Source organism: Uloborus diversus, chromosome 3, assembly GCF_026930045.1.
Source record: "Uloborus diversus isolate 005 chromosome 3, Udiv.v.3.1, whole genome shotgun sequence".
Lineage (NCBI taxonomy): Eukaryota > Metazoa > Arthropoda > Arachnida > Araneae > Uloboridae > Uloborus > Uloborus diversus.
The window spans coordinates 55,114,685-55,138,108 of NC_072733.1; the positions used below are offsets into that span (position 1 = coordinate 55,114,685).

At 33.3% G+C, this 23,424-nt stretch overlaps 1 protein-coding gene across 1 annotated transcript in view; it reads right to left on the minus strand.

The window, feature by feature from the left end:
* The window catches only part of LOC129218242 (uncharacterized), a 75,306-nt gene that overhangs the window by 6,225 nt on the left and 45,657 nt on the right, over positions 1-23,424 (minus strand). The window contains 3 exon segments of the mRNA XM_054852466.1: positions 9,973-10,014; positions 21,629-21,755; positions 21,837-21,983. Coding sequence (XP_054708441.1) covers positions 9,973-10,014; positions 21,629-21,755; positions 21,837-21,983 — 316 coding nt within the window.

Consider the following 23,424-nt stretch of genomic DNA (forward strand, 5'->3'; position numbering starts at 1 on the left):
GGTTCTGGAATACTTGTTCCAGGTTCTGGAATACTTGTTCCAGGTTCTGGAATACTTGTTCCAGGTTCTGGAATACTTGTTCCAGGTTCTGGAATACTTGTTCCAGGTTCTGGAATACTTGTTCCAGGTTCTGGAATACTTGTTCCAGGTTCTGGAATACTTGTTCCAGGTTCTGATATATTTGTTCCAGGTTCTGATATATTTGTTCCAGGTTCTGATATATATGTTCCAGGTTCTGATATATTTGTTCCAGGTTCTAATATACTTGTTCCAGGTACTGATTTATATGTTTCAGGGAAATTTTCTGAATTAATATTTTCACTAGAACTCGAAGAGGAATCTTCTTGTACATGCTCATACAATTCCAAGGATGTTGAAGTGGAATCGTATTTAATGCGCCTGTTTTCTTCTTTGACAGCTCAAAGTCGAGCCCTTTACTCTTTGTCGCAAGTTTTTTTATCCACTCCACCTAAAGTGATCACGTCGGCTGGGCTCTCTTTGGAGTTGCAAGAAAATCCCATCTTCCTCTATTTTGATTAACTGAAGTGCATCAGCATGTGCAATATTGAATAAATTGTTTAAATTACTCTAAAATTCTTGTTGGCGCTGTCTGAATACTACTTGCAGTTTCTTTGCATTTTTTTTAAAGTCTCTCCAAATTTAATTTAGGTTTTTAAGTTTGTTCACACAATTTGGCAACGATTTGGTAGGAATGCGTGCCTTTTCCCAAAAGATGATGCATTCCCGAATAGCGAGATTTGCACTTTCACTGATGGTTAAATTTTACTTCTCAAATGTTATAAAACAAAACAGACAGAACTTGTCCGTTAGAGGTAAGTTTGCAAGCCCGTAGTTTGGTGTTTTACGACTCCTATTAAAAATATCTCTTTTTTCAAACTTTGCAATTCCACCGCCATGTTTCGTTCCCTATGGAAGGACTAGACTGCGCTCACTGTATTCGTACTGACATGTTTGACGGTTTGCAAATTGCTACGGATAAGCCCCCCCCCCCAACATATGTTTTTCTGTTTTCATTTGTTTTCTGTGCACTATTTACAGTTGTTTTGAGCTTCGCAAAGTATCGCGTCGCCAGCGTTGGCTTGCTTATGAAAACACGTGCTATTTACACGTTTAAGCCTTTAGGCGGAAGTCGGCACGGGTTACCCTGCTTCAAACTGCATGAAACTTTTTTTACAACGGTTTTGATATAAAAGGAAAAAAATAAGAGGGTATGCGTTTAAAAAAAACCACTTTGATTTTTTTGGGACACCCTAATGTAAGTGTCTACTTGAGTACGTACGTGTATTCACGTGTCTACCCGAGTATATAAGTGTTCGTATACAAACGAGTAAAAGCAAGTATATACGTTTTAGTCGAAAGTATATCTGCATAGTTAAAAAAATACCCAGATCGCAGCTACCCATATACGTATTTATTGGTACATTTATGTGAATACGTTTATATACGCGCCTACATGAGTATATGCGTATGCATACGTATATACTCTTATACTTAACCCCATTTATGGTAAAAACAATGCATATTAAGTGAAATTAATATTTAATTTATATCTGCCTTATACATATCTATTAAGTGACATTAGAAGAACAATGTTCGTTAAGCCTAATATTATGACCACTTTACCCCATCTTACTGAAATTGTTGTAAAAAAGGATCTAAAAAAAAAATCAGCTAACTGCTAATGAGTAAGCAATCTTAAGACATGTAGGAAGCTTCCTGTGCCGTCAATCTGTTCATAATTCTAACAAAAAAAATTTCCCAAAGAAGTTAAAAGAGGTGTTTAGATTTCTAAAATTTTCATATTTACACAAAATATTTTTTTTTTACCAAATAAAATTTTGCCAGTTTTGAAATTTTGTATTCAAAATGTATTTTTTAACTCCCCGAACCTAAAATAAAATTTTCACATTCATTCGAACATTTATTTCCAAGCTATAGCCATTTATTTCACGAATGACCACTTTACCCCATTGACCACTTTCCCCCACCAGTCCCTACTCATTTTATGGAACTCTATTTTTTTTTTACACATAAACGGTATGAAAGCTAGTTGTGAAGCTTGTATATTAGTGTGGGGTGGTCCCATTCTTTTTTAGACAGGATTTTCATGAGATAAATGCTTTATCTCCGATTCATAATTTAACGCTTTTTGATATAACCTGTTTCTCAATTCCAAATTAAAATTTATTCCAAATTAAAACTTTCCCATATTGATATGTTTCTATGTTCTCTTTCCCATTGTAAGATACCTCTGTACCAAATTTCGTGACAACAGATTGAATAGTGTTCCAGCTATCTCAGATTTTATGTTTGTGATCTTAATTTAGGACACGAGTTGTCTATCAAATGTACATTAAGGATCAAGTATGAATATCAACAGTTTCTAAAACAAAGTGTAGTTGCCTGATAAGAGTGCTTTAAAAGTACAATATTTAAAGCAAGGGTTCTCAATCTTTCAGGCTCTGTGCCTTAAACACTGATGTAGTAGTGGTGATGGGAAGGGGGTGTGACCTCACATGTGGTTGATACAAGTAGTACAGTGAGAAAATCAGAATTTGAAACTGTAGCTAGTAAGGATAGCAGAAGCATGCTCTTTGAGGAAAATATAAATAAGTATGTAAAGGAATGTGGGGCAAAGTGAAATGGTGAAATATTTATTCTGCTCTTAGCGTCACATATCTAGTAATATTTCAACTATGTATTGTGCATTCATGAGGAGAAGACACTTCGGAATGCCTTCCCGAAAGCAGAACTAATTTTAGCGCGGGGGGGTGATCGCTACCGCTCGCAATTGAGACAACCCTAACTTTGGCGGGCATTTAAATTTGCGAAAATGTTCTTTGTGCTCTTTCCTTTCTTTTCTAGCTTCGCGTAATTGTTGTCTACAGGGAATCTAGGGTCTGGTGGGGGAAAGTGGTCAATGGGGTAAAGTGGTCATACGTCAAATAGATGGTTATAGTTTGGAAATAAATGTTCGAATGAATGTGAAAATTTTATTTTAGAGTAGAGCAGTTAGAAACTACATTTTGAATACAAAATTTTATGAATGGCAAAATTTTATTTGGTAAAAAATATTTTGCGTGAATATGGAAAAATTTAAAATCTAAACACCTATTTTAACTTCCTTGGGAAATTTTGTTTGTTAGAATTAGGAACAAATTGACTGTACAGGAAGCTTCCTCCATGTCTCAAGAACTCTTACGCATTAGCAGTTAGCTGAATCTATTTTAGATAATTTTTTTAGAACAACTTAAGTAAGATGGGGTAAAGTGGTCATAGTATTAGGCTTAACGAATATTGTTCTTCTAATGTCACAATCTTTAAGTATAAGGCAGATACAAATTAAATATTAATTTTACTTAATATGTATTGTTTTTACAGTAAACGGGGTTAAATATACGAGTATATGCATATACATACGCATATATACTCGTGTAGGCACATACATAGACGTATTCACATAAATGCGCCAATAAATACGTATATGGGTATCTGCAAGAATTTCTTATCCATACAGCTATACATTCTACTATACACCTATATGCTCGCTTATGCTGGTATATATAAGAACACTTATATACTCAGGTAGACACGTATATACACGTACGTGCTCAAGTAAACACTTACATACAAGCATAAAAAATACAAGTACACAGGGTGAGTTTAAACTCTTGAGCAAATTATTAAAAGGTGTTAGAGGGGAGGATAAGAAGTAAGAATCATAAGGAACATATGGTCACAAACACAATGCTGACGCACTACATGCACGCAAAACGAGAAATTGATGGATGCAAAAAAAAGTCAAATTTATTACACAAAGACAGTTTTACACAACATTTTAGGTCTTAAGAATGGTTTTAAAGCGATTGATGAAATTTGCGGCCTTTAGCTGTAATACATGCGTCGCATTCACAGATCACTCTCTGTTGGAAACCGAGACTTTTGAAAAACTTACATCTGCCGCTGCGCCTTTGTTGTGATGCATGTATTAGAGCTACTACAGGCCTTAACTTTTAACAACTGCTCTAAATATTTCTTAAAAAGTAAAATGTTAGGTAAAATCATTTTTGTGCAACAAATTTGTGCCCTGCTTTGCATCCATCAGTTTCTGGCTTTGTGTGCATGTAGGGCGTCCGTGATTATAACTTCCAAATGATTCTTTGCTTCTTATCCTCCCCTCTCACACCCCTTTGATTTTTGCCCAAGATCTTAGATTCACTCTGTAGGCCGACATGTATATAAGCGTATATTATCGTGTATACATATGTGTACTGGTGTATACATGTAAATGTACATGTATACGTTTATACAAGCATATAATCATGTTTACACGTATATATGCATATATATTTGTGATTCCATATCATGTATACGTGAGTAGACACGTACAAAGATGCACTGGATGTATCCACGAATTAACTTGTGTATACCCGCATATGTATGTACACTCATATATGCGTATATACGTCTACTATACAAATATATACTTAAGTATGCACCTATTTTCTCGAGATACAAGTGCATACACTCATATGATGTACGTTTATATACGTATATACTCGTACATACACGTGACGTGTATACACGTTACACGTATATACACGTGACACGTATAAACTCCTGTAGGTAATCAGGTATACATGCTTATATACTCATATATATGCTTATATACTTGTATATACACGTATATACTTGAGTAGGCACGTGCATGCATGCATCTGAGGTATACAGGAACGTGTTCAATCGTGTATAACATGACACGTATATATTCGCGTATACACGCATGTACTCGTAAATATACTTATAACTATAAAAACAACCGAAATATACAAATATTAGGGTTATTTATAACGGTTTTGCATCTATTTTTAACTATGACGACTTTACCCCATGCTATGACCACTTTCCCCCACCCCATGGGGTAAAGTGGTCATAAAAACATAGGGAAGAGAAAGTGCTATAAAACTACTAAAATCAATATTTTTCTTCCTAAAATTCAATGTACCGTGTTCTTCAATAATGCAATGTAAAATAACAACAAAAAAAGTTGAAGTGTTTAAAGAATTTGTTGTATTTATTATCCACCAAAGTTGAAAACCTACGATTTTATGACCACTTTACCCCACCAGACCCTATACTTTTTAAACTGAAAATTTCAGAACTATGAATATTGTATTTACAAAAAAAAAAAAAAAAAGTGAGCTATTTTGTTTTCTGAATGAAACATTTCTGTTAAGGATAGACTTTCTGAATTTTGAACAGTATTCTTTTAAACACTAACGTCCTATATTCGAAATTGCAAGTGCGCTGATGAAAAAATGGGGTAGGGGGCAGGAAAATTTCATTGCCACACAGACTGTGGCATTGAAATGCTTAAGGATTAGGTTCTTTTTGAAGACTTAGTATCTCTCACCTACTCCCTCTCTTTTCTTCAGGGGGGGAGGAGGTGACTCAGCAGCTCTTAGGGGTTGGGTCTTTGATGCACCAGTATGGAATGTACAAAATTTCAGATCATATAGAGTGGATATACTGTCAGTAGATCTACAGTAGCAGTTATTTTTAAAAAATGCTGAAAACATAATTCGAACAAAAGTTGCCCCCCCCCCTCCCCCCTAAAAAAAAACCTGGTTGAACCAAAGGCGGGGACTGGCCAATTGTTCCAGAAAGGATTTGTATGTGAGAAATAAAAGTAAATGAGAAAACAATAAAAAATCAATCTGAAATATATTAATGCAATTGACTATTAAAATCAAGGTTATTTCTCTAAGTATTGCATGAACGTTAATGTTTAGAAATATGTAATAATTTTCGGTGCATTATAAAAAGCGACTTTGGTTGGAATACTGTTTTAAAATTATAGTTACATCGGTAGGGGCGTCTTAAGAGATGACAACTACCCCACCGCATGGGGGGGGGGGTACCCAACTTCGTTTCTGGGGGGATCAGAAACGAAGTTAGTTATAACACTTAGTTATAACGTCCACACGGATTGTCCATAAAGGATATTACACTTCACCTTACCCTCTCCCCTCGTCACATCTCACACAATGTTCAATGAACATATTGCTATAACGAACGCTTTTATTTGGACTAGAATACGTGAAGTCACATTTCTGTAATCCCCTCCTTCCCCCTTGAGACTAACTGTCAGAAGTTCATGAACTCCGAACCCTCCCTCCCTACCCCTTTCAAGCGTGACATCATTTGTGAACAGCTCCTTAGGTTTGCACTAAGTCACCAAAATCGCACTAACAATTGTTTTAAGGGAAAAGACCAGCTCGCCCCCTTCCCCATGGATAGCGCTAATCACAATTTTTTTTATGGTCATGTATGTTTTTAACAAAGAATTATATAACACCCCGGCAAGGAAAGTGAATTCAAAATCTGGGAAAACTGTACCGGCTATTGATTTAAAATCTAAATTTAATGCTCTTTCTCCACACAAAAACCGCAAAGTTAGCTCACCTAAATGGTGCGGGAGGGGGGGGGGGGTAGAAACTATTTCATCAATAATGACACATCATTAAAATTTCATAATTTGGAAGAATATTTTTCGAGCTTAAAGTATGCATTATGTATCTATACTTCAAAAACTAATTAATATACATCATGTAATAAGTTGATTGCGCATATAATATTTGAGACTAAATCGCTCAAAATTACTATTGCGTCAAACCTTAATATTCTCCATTGCTGTTTTTTTTTTTTTTTTTTTTGTTCAGTCAGTTTCTTTGGCAATGTGCGATATGTTGGACAACTGAATAGGTTGATTATAGCAACGTTTCTGGCTAAAAATTACGCATTTTACATTCAGAGCCAAGGATGGATCCAGAAACTATTCAAGGAGGGGGCGATTGATTTCACACCCTTTTATAAATTCGCAAACCTCCGTTCCCCCCCCCTTCCAAACACCATGAAAGATTGTCTCATTTTATTTAATTTGGGAGGGGGGGGGACTTCCATTTCTACAAAATTGCGGAGGAGTGTACCAAAATAGTTTCTCTTTTTTTTGGGCGGGGGCAATTTTCGAAACTTTCCCTGAGAAGAGCCCTTAAACCCTATTCAATATCATCTAAAATCGCCTAAAATTGAGTTTTTGGAACTTTGAAATACTGCCGATACAAAGTTCAGATCCCTATCACTAAAGTGTTAAGATATGTGCTACAATTTCATTTTCCAGACAGCAAGAGCTTCATCAAACTATTGAAGATAGGCTAAAACAATTTCAACTTCAGTGTCAAAAATATGCCGTGGAAGTGTTCTGCTTCTCGACTCAAGGAGGGGGCGATCACCCCCATCGCCCTTCCCTTGTATCCGCCCTTCTTCGGAGCTGTATTAGAATATGGGAGACAAATTTTTGCCTATTTTATGATCCCCACACGTAACGCTGTTTCGTAAAAGTACTGGAAGAACTGAATTACTTTTAGAGTAATCGAAAAAAACTTGAAAAAAAAAAACATATATATTTTTTTGTATTTACAAAAATAAATAGGTTGAAACAATAACATAAAATGTTGCTTCAGGCACTTATTCAATTATTCTGTAGATAACCATATAGGCATGTGAAAAGGTTTAATTTTTGTTTTTTTCCTTTTTTCATTTCTGAAGAATAAAAGCCTTATTGAAAATAGTACTAAAGTATTGAAATGTGTCACACAGAGTGCAACTTACCTACTGAGGCTTCCAAAATTGTTCGTACGCTTTAAATGTGTATGGTAAAAAATGAAGTGCCTAGGAATTGAAATAGTAGTTCAATAGCTTTTCATACTGTCTCTACATGATTACACCAACCCAACATTTTTTTACAAAATATTGACTGTTTGAAATGGGCCAAAAATGAGGTGACAGAGAAATATTTTCAGAAAAATTCGAAATTAAAGTTATCGTCTGTCGTTTTCCCATTTTTTAAAAAAATTATTATATTTTCAATGCGGTGATAGTTAAGAAATCTTTTGGCATTAATTTTTGCTTGTTCACTTCACAAATCTACGTATTATTTTAAAAATGGCTCGTATTCGCAAATGAACTATTCGAAAATGTATTAATTCTTCATTATATTCGAAGCAAAACAGTTCGAAATATTGCAAAAGCAGTTTCACCTGCTGTTCATCGTGTTTTCAGAAAATGTTTACTTAGCGTGAAAAACAGAACGTTTAGGATTTCCTTCGCAAAATCAATGATAAATTAACCCAAAAGGTATAGAAATACACTGCAAATCTTAAAATACTTTTAAGTTGAACAATTGTCTTTGTAGCACACCTTTTTTTTCGAGAGAGAAGGTGGGAGGTGATTTCTTAGAAAATTATAGAACAATCCAGCGCGATAACGATGGCCAACTGGCAACCTTTCTCGGTGTTGTTCTGAAACCTCATCCCCAAAAAACGCATATAGAATCTTCCGATACCACGTGTTGGGGGCGTGGCCAAGTCTCAACTGCTGAGAAACGGACAATAGTGACACATGTAATCTATTCTAGTCAAGAAAAAACTACCTCTGAAAATCAAAGAGTACAATACTAGAAGCAATTTTCAAAAATTGAAACTCATAGTGTAATATTTTCTTATTATTATGTGATCAAGTTCTTGTTATTAACATTTTAAATACCAATTTTGGCCTACTAACATTCGGTGCAGTATTTATTTAAAATGAAGTTCAATTGTATTTTAAATGCTTTGTACAGTTAGTCAAGTACAGGCGGGACAAAGTGAATAGAGCAAAAAGAAACTGTTCATTTCATTCACGTATTAATTTTTTTATCAAATCACTGACATACTTATTAATAATGTCATTAACATTACTTCATTTATTCATTCCCTTATTTATTCATTTAAATACTTAATTTCTTATTTATTTACTATTTTATGCACTTTTTATTTTCTTCTCATATTAATATATTTATTTATTCATTTATTGTTGAATTTCCTTTTCATTTATTTATACTTTATTTACTAACTTATTTGATCAAAAAATATCATTAATAATTGAATAAAAAATATGTCATTGGAAAATATTTTATTTTCCACCTTTTTTTGGAGGTTCATATTTACTGCCAAAAGTGAAAAATAATGTTCCAATGCAAGTTTTATTATGAAATATATTGTTTTTTCATTATGTACTGCAATTCTCAGAACAAATTTCCTAGTTTTTCATTTAAAAAAAGGAAGTTATCTTAACTATTTTACTTTGTGCCTCACATTCCTTTTATATAACATTTAATATTACTACACATAACTTTATTTCAAACAGATTATTATAAGAAGAAATGAAATCAGTAATTAAAGAGCTAAAACCACATTAATTTGATGGTTGCCACTCTGTACTTTATTAGTTTTGAATGTTAGGTTTTAGTTGCAACAAAGCACACCTCAGGCCCTTTTTAGTGCCTTACTCTTTATTTTCAATATGTGGATGAAAACTGCACTGAAAATCTCAAAAGAGGGTAGTGTCAAAAACTATTTACACGTGACCCATAAACTTGTGCAATTGAATTTTACTTCATTATTTTTTAAACATTACCACCTGACTTGAAATCAATTTATGTGCCCTATAGGGGGCACACTTCAAAGGTTGAGAAACACTGATTTACAGGACTTTTGAGATAACTTTTTTGGCTAGGATTTTAAAGAAATAATCTGAGATTTGCAGTAAAAAAAAAAAGAGTTCACAACAAATTTATGTCTTCTAAATGAAACCTACAATAGACAAAGTCTCAATAGCAAGATAAAATCTTAGCTTTAATAATGAGTATGGTAAAATTATATAAGTAGCAAATTAAAACTTAGAGAGCTTACTACACATTAAACTGATTTGAAGCCGGATTGCATCAAGTATTTATGCAATATAATTATATAATATTTAAATCGTTTTATTACTTCTGTTCACTATGCATGTTAGATGATCAAATTCATATATATATATATATTTTTTTTTCTAACTTAATAGAAAACATACCTGTTTTGTTTGATGTATATATTTCTGGTTTACATGTATTATCTGAAAGAAAAAGGAATTATTTGTTTATAAGACAGAAAAAAAGTAATAATTTTTAGATGACATATATATCATACATTTCTTACATAACTTCCCAAATGGCAGAAGTTGCTCATTCCTAAATACATCAAAAATTCTTCCAAATGCAAGAATTTTATTTTCGTTGACAAACGATTATTGCTCCAGAGAATGAGGCATATCATAAATTAAGCCATATCCATACATTATAGTTTTTTTTGGGGGGGGGGGGGAGAGTCAGGTCAATTTAAATTATTTTTTTTTTGAACTTTCCTGAAAACTTCAGAAATTAACTGTACCTTTCTGCGCAAAACATGCATGGTCAAGATTTAAATAGCAAATTTTTCTTCTAGTAAGATTTGTAACATCCTCTTTCAGTTCTATTAAGCAAAAAAAAAAAGAAGAGGAAGGCAAAGAAGGGATTCTGAACCATGCACTTCTACAACAAGCTACTAGTCACGCTTAGACTTAAAAATTGTGTTTTCCTCCAATTTTAAAATATGGGGTTTTGAGGCATATACCAGCTGCTGACTAATTTAGGAACAACAAAGTTTCAATGCATATATGAAGAGAATCTAACATTCATCATATAGAAGCAATGAGAAAAAAATTATAATAAATGTCAAACACATATAGTTGAAGACGCTGTACATTAGGCAGATTTGTACTCTGATCAAGTTGCAAGGTGAAAATTTAGTAAAATAGTCAAACGCAGTCGTAAGATTATCCAAAAATAGCCAACTTGTACAAAAATCTTTTTTCCTTCTAGAAATTTTGGAAATCTTTAGAAGGAAATCCACTTTCCCATACTACTAAGCTTAATAAAAAAACTCACAAGAGCATAAAGTAACAAAAATTATGAAAATAAGAAACACAGCAAATCTATGACATTTTATACACTTAAGGGAGAATTTTTATTTCAGAGTTGTAAAACATTTTCCCAACATTCAGAATCTTACTTTAAAATGTGGCAATAAATAATTAAATCTGGTACCTTAACCAGCTAAGTGTATGCTTTGAAAACCAGTTTATTTAAGTAACCCTTAAACTAGGTGATCGAAAATTTCAGACTTGAGCACTTTTACTTAGTTTGGAGCAAGGCTTTCCCTGCATAATAAATATTAAGTAATATATACAGGCACGCTTAATATTAAATAAAACTATTAGGAAAAAAAATGCAATTGCTAAAAGTCAAATCAATGATTTGGCTAAAAAGAACCCAAACATACGTTTAGCAAATCCTTTTGATTTTTTTTTCTAGCCAAGAGTCGTCAACAATAGTGGACTGCCCTCACCTTGTTATTTGTAGCCCTCTAAAATGCAAACATGAGATAGGCATTTATTTTTGCTTTTAGCATCAGGTGATAGCACTTACAAGCAACGAAGCCCTCATAGCCAACTAAGTCCGCAGTACATTAGTTTTTCAATTACGAGATATGTAGACTCTGAAATCTTATTTTTTCATTTTACTTCAGATCTCAATTATAGCTTCAGTAATGAATTTAAAAATTGTTACAATATTAATTTATCTCTTGAATATGTTTAAAACCTCATTTTGTTCATATGCACTATGTTATGAAGCCCAGTAATTTAGTAATTGCGCCACCATGCTGTAGACCCAGGTTGAGTACAGTTGACTCAATCTTGCATCTCTTCAGTGGGCTGATAGAATGAGTACCTAGAATGCTTGGGAACTAAACATTGGGAGACTTTGTGTTTGGCTGGGTTTTGTGTTTGACTGACCTCATAACCAGAACATCTGCCTTAGCACCCCAGAGCCTTTTGTCACAAAAACTGAGATGGGCACAGAAGACCTTGGCCCCCCATGAACTGTTCAGCCAACAAATTTAGTTTATATGGTGTAACTTGAGCCATCCCCAAGTAGCAAACCTTTCACCAGTGGAATGTTGTGTGCCTTTAGACATACAAAGGTATAAGTTACTAATAGCTTTCATATTTTCAATATCCCAAAAATATTCTAGGATGAAGAGAAAATGCCTACAGGAAAAACTGAAGTTTTACCTCCCTCACAGGATTACAAAGCACCACTATACTAGATACCTAATATGAAATTAAATCTTGAGAGAATTGTCTGAAAATCTACTAAACTGTTCACCACCATTTATCAGCATGGATATTTCATGAAATGATACAGTATTCCAGTTGGTATACCAAATAAATTCAAAGTTTCCAAGATTTAGCTTCAGTATCAAATGGGAATTATCTTCTTATAAGAATATAAAAGTTACAGTGAACTCTTACTTATGCACTAGTACAAGGGACAATAGAAAAAGTCACTCATAAGTGAGAACAACACATAAGTAAAAGTCTATTCAAGTCTAAAAAGCAACATAAGTTCAGCTGAGAGCATGAATAAGAATGCTTCTATAGAAACTAGTTGACATTAATAAGTTTGGCAATTACTGTAATATAACTACTATATTAAAAAAACAATAAAAGTGTAGCGTAGCTAATAACAATCTATTTCCGCTTAAAATAATCCATAACACAGGCCAACAAAAATTTTTTTTTTCTTTGGTGCCTAGAGTTTGGGAACTGATTTTAGATATGCTTGGGGCTCTGAATCGAAATATGAAATTAGTTTTTCTCTAGCAGCTCTACTTTTTTAGATAAATACTGCTGTTTTACCCAAAATGTGCAGTTTTAGCTCCATTTTGCACACTTCTAAAGCAAGTGTAGGCTACTTAAACAAGGATTGCTTCTGGCATATTTACCCTATTGTCAGCCTGCAATCTAGTAACTTAAAGGAAAATTCACCAGATGCGGTAAAAGTTTGACAAGTTTAGTAATAACGTTTCAACAAGTTAAGGTCAATGTGTCATTTCTTGGCTTGCATATATTCGCTTCTTGAAAAGTGTGATGAGCTGGATCTTTGTATACAGTATTTTTCATGCCTGATTAATAAAGCGGGTAACCCGAAATAGACATTTTTTGTGGGTTCCTCTGAAGTCAAACCTTATAAACATAAACATTAATGGAGAACCACCATTTCAGGGGTGTTGAGGTGTTTTACCACACGTTCAAAATATTTGTTGGGAGGCAGAGTGTCCCACACTTAAGTACACATAAAAAAGGTAACTAAATAAAGGAAAAAACTTAAGAAAATAAAAGAAAATTAAGGTAAAGTTTTCTTAAGTAAGATTGCTACAATTTTAGTCATTTTTGAGGCTCTTAAAAATTAGGAACCTATGTCCCAAGAGCCTAATTGGACTGTTTGGTAATCAATCTCTTATTATTTGTACAACACAATAAGAATAAAAAATCCCAGTTTTGTGTTTTATTTGACCTATAGATGTAACTTCAACCTGTTTTATGTATATTTAAATGTTATATCTTAGAAATTTGAGCTTCTGGACAAAAACTGATGTCATATTTGAACTCAGGGTACAAAATTCATATGAAATCAGTTCCAAAAACCCCAGCACCAAAATCACTGTTACCTTGTGTAACAGATGGTTAATTTTGTGGATGAATTTTAGAACCAGTTCATTCAAGTTCATACAAATAAGAAAAAAATTTCAGTTGCAAAATTAAATTGCAAATATTCTCTCTACAGCTTCTAACGCTTTAATATGGTTAGCAGCCATTTTTAACCAACTTCAAAAAGGAGGCGGTTATCAGTTTATACCGTATGTATGTTTTTTTTTGTTTGTCCACTCAGAGCCCAGTAGCAGAAACTTTCTAGCCAGTCTGCGACACTATTTTAGGTAGTTGAAAATAATCTGCAGCATTATTATTAGTTTTATTTTAAGTTTTCATAAAATACACAAGTCCTTTGTGAAGGTCAAGACTTGGACAATTTTCCAACTGGCCAGTGGCCACTAGACCCGAAAAACTTAGTGGCCACCACTGTCGCCGAGTTTTAAAGCATTAAGGGGGGGAGACAGCAGCCTGCACCACTTTCATAAAAATAATAACTCTACACACTATGAAAAACAATTATTCGAAACATATTAATTTTAATATGGAAAATTTGCGTTGAAATAGGTTTTTAAATTTTTTAAATTAGTAAATGAGAAGTTGGCAGAAAACTGCTCTTTAGATGAAATATTTAGCTTATAGCAAAGCCTTCAAATCAATGAGGATCAAATATAACTGTGCAGATAATAATTCGCATTTTTCAAAAAAATATTTTATAAAAAGAAAAAAAATGATTTATTGAACATTTTATGTTATCTTCAATAGTTTGTGTTGAGGTAAATATCCAATTGTTTTTGGAAACTTGAGTAAGCAATAATATCGTTTATTTCCATCTTGCGAATGACCAAACATGGCGTCTACGCGAAAAATTCATGGTTATAAATAGATATTTGAATTTGTTACATAAAAGTAGTAATAAATTCAAACTCCTTAAAAAACTACAATTTAGGTGAAATAGTCAGTTTTTAGCACATTAGCCTCTAAAGAAATGAAGATAATATTCTGAAGATAAAATTTTGCATTTTTAATGACAATAATTAAGAATTATCCGAAAAAAATGGCACATTTTGCATAATTTTCAACAGTTTGCATTGCAATAAACACTCAATTCCGTTTTTGAAAAAAATAGGCACTTCATGAGTTTTGCGTACCAACATCTTGGGAATGACCAAACATGGCGACTACGCTAAAAATTTGGACATAAATTTCTGTATTTGTTGCAAAAAATATTTTAAAAATAAAAATCCTCATCAGACTAAACTTTAGTTGAAAAGTTTTAGCGCTTTTGCGTCCAAAGAAATGAGGATAAGGTGAAATTTTTACATAAAATTTTTCATTTCTCAAGAAAATTATTTTAAAAAATAAAAAATAAAATAAATAAAAAAAAAGATTTGCTTCACATTTTAAGTTATATTCATTTCTTGGCAGAAAAATAAAATATCCAATTCATCTTTGTTTTTGAAAACTTTTGACTTTTCTACTTTGATTTTGTGAATGACCAAATATGGCGACTATGTTTCTAGCTGAAATGCTGAAGCATCCATCGCTCAAAAAGCGATCTCCAAACGATCTTTTCCAAGTTGTATTTCTTTTTTTTTCTTTTTCCCTTTTATTTATTTATTTATTTTTTCTTTCTTTCTTTTTGTTCTTTGGTAAAATTATCTGCAGGCCGCCGAAAAATCTGCGACGTACGTCTCGCGTCTCGCAGTTTCTGCTACCGGGACTCAGAGCGTCTCACCTAGTGGACCGATTTTGATGATTTTTTTTTAATGGATAGGGGATGGCTCAACTTAGGTCCCATTACTTTGTTTAGCCATATTTGTTCTTTAAAATAAAAGTTATGGTCAAAAAACAGTAAATTTCATGCAATTTCCCTATTAAATGATTAAATATAAAACCCATTGTTAGAAAAGTTTGGTGCCATACAACAGTAACATTAATAGTAATTGTAGTGATAATTTTGAATGAAGGCTTCTCTGAAGCAAGCATTAAGTATTTTCAGTGTCATTGCTCTATCGTGGGGGTAAACCTAACCTGGAAGCGAGGTAACGCAGTGATAAGGATCTGCTTAGCCTTCACAATGCTACTAGGTTAGTTTTGCCTCAACTATATATATAGTAGTATTTTTATTGTTATAATCTATGCCAATAACAGATGATCTGAGCTAAGTAAGGAGATACAGGTTTGCATAAAAAGCAATTTGTATGCTGTGAAATTTAAATTAGTTAGGGAAAACGTAATATTATTAATTATTTTAATATTATTTAATTAACACACAAATGAATTCCAGGGACAAAGATAAATTTTTAGTGTCGATCGCTTAAAGTTTTAGGCATGTTTTTAGTTGTTTATTTTTTTTTAGTATGGAGCATTTTTATGAAAAAATAAGGTGAAGTTTTGTTATGGATAGTAACTTCTTGATATTTCTGAAATACATTTACACTAAAAAGAATGAAATAAAAAAATTTTGAAAAAAAAAAAAAAAAGAACCGACTTCAAAATTGCTCTAAAAAGTGAAAAGTAATTTTATCCTCTAAACACCAACGATAATACTTTTAAACGTAATTTTTGAAGTTGGCGCAAAAACGCTTGATAAAACCATTCACAGCCATAACTTAACTACAATTATAAATTTAACCAGGCCCAGTTTCTTCACTACCACATACATTATGCATTGATTAACAGCATATTTGAGTAACAATATAAATGTTTGGTTCCTAACTTTGGATGATTTTCTGAAGTAAGTATAAACGAAGCATGGTTACACTGGATTTTGTTTTTTGTTTTTGCGTCAACTTCAAAAATTACGTTTAAAAGTATTATCGTAGGTGTTTAAAGGATAAAATTATTTTTCACTTTTTAGAGCAATTTTGAAGTCGGTTCTATTTTTTTTTCAAAATTTTTTGCTTAATCTTCTTTATTTACATATCAATAACAATAAGGCACTTCATTAGCAATATCTTCAACATCTCTTAATTCTCTTGTTACTAAATTTTCTATGTCATCAAACTCATTGAAACAATGAATTTGAAGAATTATTTTTGAGGCCAAATCTGAAATGTTGAAAAGAGCTTACCATATTTTTGGGAATAAGCACCGCAGCATTTACAAGAAAAAAAAAGCCAAAAAATTGCTGGTGCGGTGCATATAACAGGTGCGGCGGATACAGTTTTTTTTGTCAATTAAAAAACTCCAAGTTTTTAAAAAAACGTTAAAAATGCTGCCAATAGATGGCACCACATCGTCCTGCTGCCAGTAGTTAGTCCAACATCACGATTGATGTAGGAAAAGTAAGTTAGTCGCATAAAAAAACGTCAGTGTTTCAATATTTTTTTCTTACATAAAACAACATTTTTCGATGTTTGCAGTTTTCTATTTTGCTTCTAATTTCTATATAAATAACAATGCTACTATATAAATGCTTTTCATAATGATTAATGGATTTCAAACGTCGAAATAAGCAAAAATGCCTTTAAATCAAGTCGTCGAAAAAATATACTTTGACATAGTTCTATATATGTTTCAAAACCTTATCTGTTATTGTTCGGTATTCGAACATCGACCTATGTCGTTTCTACATCAATCAAATTTTTGTGCTACTTGGGCCAGAGAGTTTGACATTGGCGAGGCATTGAGAAGTGTCCGCGTCCCTTGCTGTGGATAACCAATGAATATCTCCTCCCAAGGTAAGAAAATTATATTAACAGCAAAGTATATATAGTTTCGTTAATTAAAAATATTTCTTTCATTTGCATTTCTCTCATTCCAGCTGTGCTTTTAAGTTTTTTAATGTTGGGTGTGGCGCATATGGCGGGTGCGGTGCTTATACCAGGAGCTACCAGGAGCAGCACTTATTTCCAAAAATACGGTAAGTTTTTTTAGTCGTTGAAAGGTTTCATTCACAATTCGTTAAGACAATCCCAATTTTTCCTTTTTTACCATTTGGTTGAGAGCATAGTTGAGAGATAAGTCAGAAATGTAAAAATTTGTTAAATGGACAAATTTTTAAACCACTAGGAAAGAAGCACCTGCCTCCATTAGGGTTGTCCACTTTATAGTTGTGATTAAACAAACCACCCCTTTTCATTTTACCGTGCTGAGAGAATAGGTATGAATTCTTACTCTTCCCTCAGGAACAAGTAATGGTATGCTAATTTACATGCACGGTCTTTCAATGCAGGTAATTAAGACATAACTAAGCCATAAGGTTTAAAATAACCTAACTTCCGAAAAAATAAATGGAATTTCCAACAGCAAAAAAAAAACTGCTGCTCAAAAGAGAAGAAATACAGGCTTAATACTATGCAAGTTCGTAAGAAGCTGTGCAAAATGTATAAAACAACAGGCCAAAGAGGTACATCAGCTTAAAAGCTAGAAAAATGTGCTACAGAAATAATCAGAATTTTTTGAAGATTCACTGATGACAGGAAAATACTTTATCAAATTTACCTTCAGTGCTATGGCGTTTATGAAGTGTAACATAAGGACTAACTTTATTCAAATCATTGCATTTATCTACACTTAAAATCAATAAATTTGATTTGGATAACTGAATGAACTTATTTCAGCCTAGATGGGACCAGATAATGTTGCTGGTTAGCACTTTTGTATCTATACTTTAGTAGTTGAACATAGCAAAGGTTTTTTTGATCATTTGAAAAGATGAGACATATCTTGCTCCAAATCCAAATTCTAACTTATGATGAAAGAATAACTTCCTAGAAGCAACAAAGGCGAAAGGTTGTAGAAGGAAACTGAAACACCTTTTTTTTTGGATGATAAAAGGCTCATAAGTGAAATTTATCTTCAGAGCGAAGCATGGATAACATTATTATTTTCATATAAAATGAGCTGGGACTACTGAAAATCGTATAAGTGAAAAAGGTGCATAAAAAGGGCAGTGCATAATTGAGAGTTCACTGTACTTCCTAAATATTCAATTTTTAAGAAATTTATTAAAATCCGGATTTCTTTGCAGTGACTCGAGATTAATTCAATATTAGTCGTATCTTCTTTCTATTTCAAGGAAAAAGAAACCTAAAGACATTGAAAATTCAACATCCATTGAAATACTACTGAGCAGATATTTAAAACTTAATGCAAGGTTAATGCACCTGGTATATGGAACTTTCTTAATGCAAATCAATTCTAATGCATGTTACATTTCCTGCAATTACTTTATGTGAACAGAGCTTAAGAATTAAATCCAATCTGAAATTGGAACTAAGAGATGGGCTTGAATAAGAGAAAAATATATTAAAAATTGAACCTTAAAATCTATTATTTTTCATCAGAGTTCGCTGTTCAGTAACAATTATAGTATAGTAAAATTAGGTCAAAAAATGGCCAAACACAAACATCCAAAAAAAAAGTTGAAACCTGTTGCAAATTACTTCTTACTCTTCCAGCAAGAAGGGGGTAACAAGTCCCAGCACTTTGCGCGTTGGGTTTTGGGGGAAAGGGGGGGGGGGAGCGAAATAATCCTCTGTTTAAATAATTTCTATTACTTAAAAAAATACTCAAAAGTCGCAGAAATCACTCTATAATAGTAAACTTGCATAGAAAAAATTGCTAAGTATCCGGGGTGCACAGGCGGGGGGGGGGGGGGGGGGCATGACGCAGATTGCGTCTTTGGAATTTTTAAGGCATTTTTTCAATTTTTTCAAGGTGCTCCGTCACACTCCAGGGGTGCACCATCGCTTTTGGGGGGGGGGGGGGAGGTTGCATTCTAAAATCAACGATTGCAGTGAAGGTCATGAAAATATTTCACTGATTTAAAACTTTCCCGAAGTACAAAATGCTACACAATGATATAGTAATGTCAGAAGGATAATTCTAAAAGATCTAAGCGAGCTCAGTAACCAATTTAGTTGTGACTGGAGTTATTTAACTGTTTAGAGCGCTATGGTGATATGTAAAACAAAATCCCTGTGCAGCATAATAGTCCAAATTGACTGCAGTTTATCTCATTTTTCTTAATTTACTTCAACTTTTCTTTAATCTTTTGCTGTTACCGTAAGGGGGGATAAACCGAAATTGCCAACAGTGAGACAGGCATTGCTGCAATTCTGCACCCTCCAAGTTGGTGGGGGTTCTCGTTTGCACACACCGAGCCGCCTCTCTTTTACGCAGCCAGTTATGTGAATTATGCTAAATATGCGAACATATACTTGCAACACTATCTGAAACTTTCGAGTATATTATGCAATTTTAAAAAAATTGATAAATATGTCACATCATCTACCCAACGATCAAACGCAGTGACAAATTTAGGTGATCCAGAACCTGTAGTGATTCAACGATGGTGATGAGAGCAATGAGCAATACAACAGTAGAATGCTAAATACTGCTCTTCCCTCCCTATGGGTATTGACTCAAGTTGGTAGTGGTGTTGCTCGCCAATACTGGTTGGTCGCTGATAATAAGGTGAAATGTGATGAGTGGTAGTAACATAGAAGGATATGGAAGGCAAAAAATTTAGTGGCATTTCTTTGTAAAGAAGGTATGCAATTATGTCTCTAGCTTCTGTTACGAGAGTAGTTACTATCTGTAGAGATGTGTAAGCCTAAACCATCTTTTACACTGAATAGTATGAACAGTAAAAAAGATGGAACAACAAAGTGCTAAAAACTTCTAGTACGAGTTGTGCGCTGATCCTCCATCAGTATTCGATGAATCTAGTTTCAGAAGTAAAGAAAATCTGTATGGTTAAGTGTTATCTGAAGCAAAAGATTCATCCATGCCACCATCACAAAGTAAACAGTTGGTGTCATATGTTATAGATGAAAGATACCTTCTCGATCTGTTTTTTATTTATTTATTTATTTTTTTTTGGTAATGATTTGCAAGCCTCAAGGAAATATGCCAGCAATGCAGTGTATATGTCACTTGTAAGTATGGGAAAGCGAGTGTCATTTTTGATGGGTACAAAGAAGGAGAAAGCACCACAGAAATATCTGCGTCCTATTACAACAGCAGGCCTTCCGCTCTAGAAGACTTTCTTCGCCTCATATCTTGTTCTTGCTCTGAGGGGTTCATTGGAAAAATGAATGTTTGATAAGTCTGAAAGTGGACTGAAGTGCTCAACTATATGCGAAATTGTGTCAGACATAGCTGCAACAATAATGATTTTGCCGAGAATCTAGATTCCTAAAAAGATCTTGATAACGAAGACTTTTTGTTACAAGCTTAGGAGAAATCATTTGAAAACTCCAGTTCTGTTGGAGCTTTTATCTCAATCAGATGACGTATTTGAGGCATGCATGTTATAACACAAACTAAAAATTTTACTTTTAAGTACTGCAAGAAAGCAATATAGTAAAGAGGGGAAAAAAACTTCAGGAAATATTTTTCTGACCATTTAATCAAATGTGCCATCAGAGGGGAAGGGATAATCTTTCATTATATTATTTCGTTTTGGGAGGTGAGCTACTGTTCTCGTGGGGCGGACAGTCCTGATTTAATGCATTTTAAATTTACATGCAATATACTTCTACTTGAAATAGAAAGAAGGGGGGGAGGGATTGGTGTATTATTTTTTTTTCGGGGGAGGGGGTGCTGTAGCTTTGGAAGGAGGGGCACCATCGCAGTTGGAGGATGGACACACTGATTACTAACTTTAACTTTGCATAAAAAAATATTTCCTTTTGAAATGTATGGAGGGGGGGGGGGGGAACAGGGGTACTGCTTCGTTTTACGGGGATGGGGGGTTCTAGGTGGGTTGTGTCATCCCACTTGGGTGTAAATGCCTTTATTTTCATGCTTTTAAATTTAGTATGACATATTCTCTCTTGAAATTTACTCTAAAAATTCCGAAAAAATGCTCAAACAGCAATTTTTAGATGCCCCCCATTCCGAAATTCGACGCACAATGGGGTGGGACTTTTTACCTGTTCTTATTGGGAGGGTAATAAGCAATTTGCACCAGGTTTAGTTTTTTTCTTTGGATGTTTGGGTCCGACCCCTATTTTTTCTGTACTATTAACTTTCAGTTTCAAATCATTCTATCAATTTCAAAAATCTACACTTTGAACTTTTATTCCCAACTAGAGAGTAAAAATATTTTATGCATTGTTGACTTTAAAAATAAATACTATATAATAAAAAATAAAATAATCTACTAAGAAAACTAACTACAAAGATAAATCAAAATAGGTACCTTCACAGAAGCTAGAAATGTTTTCACTGCTTATTCCTTTCAAAATTGGAATACTTCCACACTTCACAAGTTGATAGTTCTCTTCAAATTCTTTTAAGCCAACTGCAAATGAGTTTTTTCTAAAATTCTGTAAAAGTTAAAAAATTCAAAAAATATTTTTATTATTTCATGTAAATGAAAGTATATACGTGTGTGAAAGTATACATACTTTTTTCTTAGGAAACTCTCTTAATGTTTTCATAACTACGCCATCAGTCCTACCGAAAAACTTGATTAATTTTATAGCAGATACTACAGTCTGATTAAGAGTAAAAGACCACATTTCTTTACCATTCAGCAAACTTAAGCCAATTACCTATGAAAAAAACAACAACTATAAATTATGAAAGTAATAGGTAAAACAAGATACTTGTCTGTGTGAATTTACTTGATATGTTACAAATGAAAGAACTGCTATAATGAATTTGCTGCTATAATGAACAATGCAATATTGTTGTGTCAGATGGCATTCTTGTGTTCTTAGATTGTAGATTTGCTCTGGAAGCCATCAAAGAAGAGAATATTTGGCTTATAGAAGAAATAAATTCCTTTCTGTTCTCTATTGGTACAATGGGCAAATCATGTATACTTCATTAGATCCTAGATCATTTTACATCAAAGGGAATGAGGTGGCGGCCAATTTCCTTGGCAATGAAGCCAGAACACTCTAGCCTATAACATTATTTACTGCGGTTTTTGATGCCAATGCAGTTGCGAAATAAAAGCTCTGCCAGAATTGAATTACAGCCGAGAAATTACAACTATGATAACAAGACAGATGACAAAGCATTTTAAAGGCATGAAGATCCTACTTTACCGTTGCAGGACACAGGAGGAATGCAAGTACTGCCCAAACACCTTTTTAGCTGCCTTACTATTGTTCATGCCCTCCTCACAATAGACAGTGACTGCAATACGGTCACGTTGTACTCAGAGCCATCGACATTGCCAAGGTCATGATTCATGCCTTTGGCAACATTTAAACTTTCTTTTTTTCCTTCACCTTGCCATACACGACAACAACATCCCAAAGCCGTTGAATTGAACAAAATGACATTTCTTCACGACATTAAAAACTCAAAATTTTGAAGTCCTGGAAAAACTGCTGATATGATAATGAATGGTTTTATTAATAACTTCTGCTGTTGATGTATTGAATCTTAATTCTGAAAATGACAGTGCAGCTGGAACTCTAAATATGGAACACTTCTAGGGAAAATTCATTCAAAGTAAAAGTAAGTTTTAATTAAAGTTGCCTTTTGGGTGCAATTGTAGTGAAACTGAAAAATTTTGGCAAAGAAAGACTAACATGGCAGGTTTGACACTAACAGGTATGACATGTGAAATAAAAATTATGAGACTGTCTTAAGAGAACAGTATTTACAAGCGTTTAACTTATGTTCAGTAAATTGTAATAACTTTTTATTTTTTTAAATGAAAAATATGTGCAAACCAACAGCTTTAAGCACAATTAGACAAAAATCAATGGGCAATTCCAGGGGTAACTGACTGACATTCACACAGCAAAATAAAAAGTATTTTGAAGCATAAACAATAAAATATTAATTTTTTAAAGTATAGTTTTGCCTTGCTTATTGTACTTTTTGAGCTGAATTTCATGGTATAATTGAATTTCCAAAATACATATTGAGTGATTTAAGAAAAATTGTTAAAAGCATGGTAACTGGCTGACATGAATGCAACCTGTGTGAAAAGTAATATTGAATCAAAAAGAGATTTTTCTAAAAGTAAAAGGA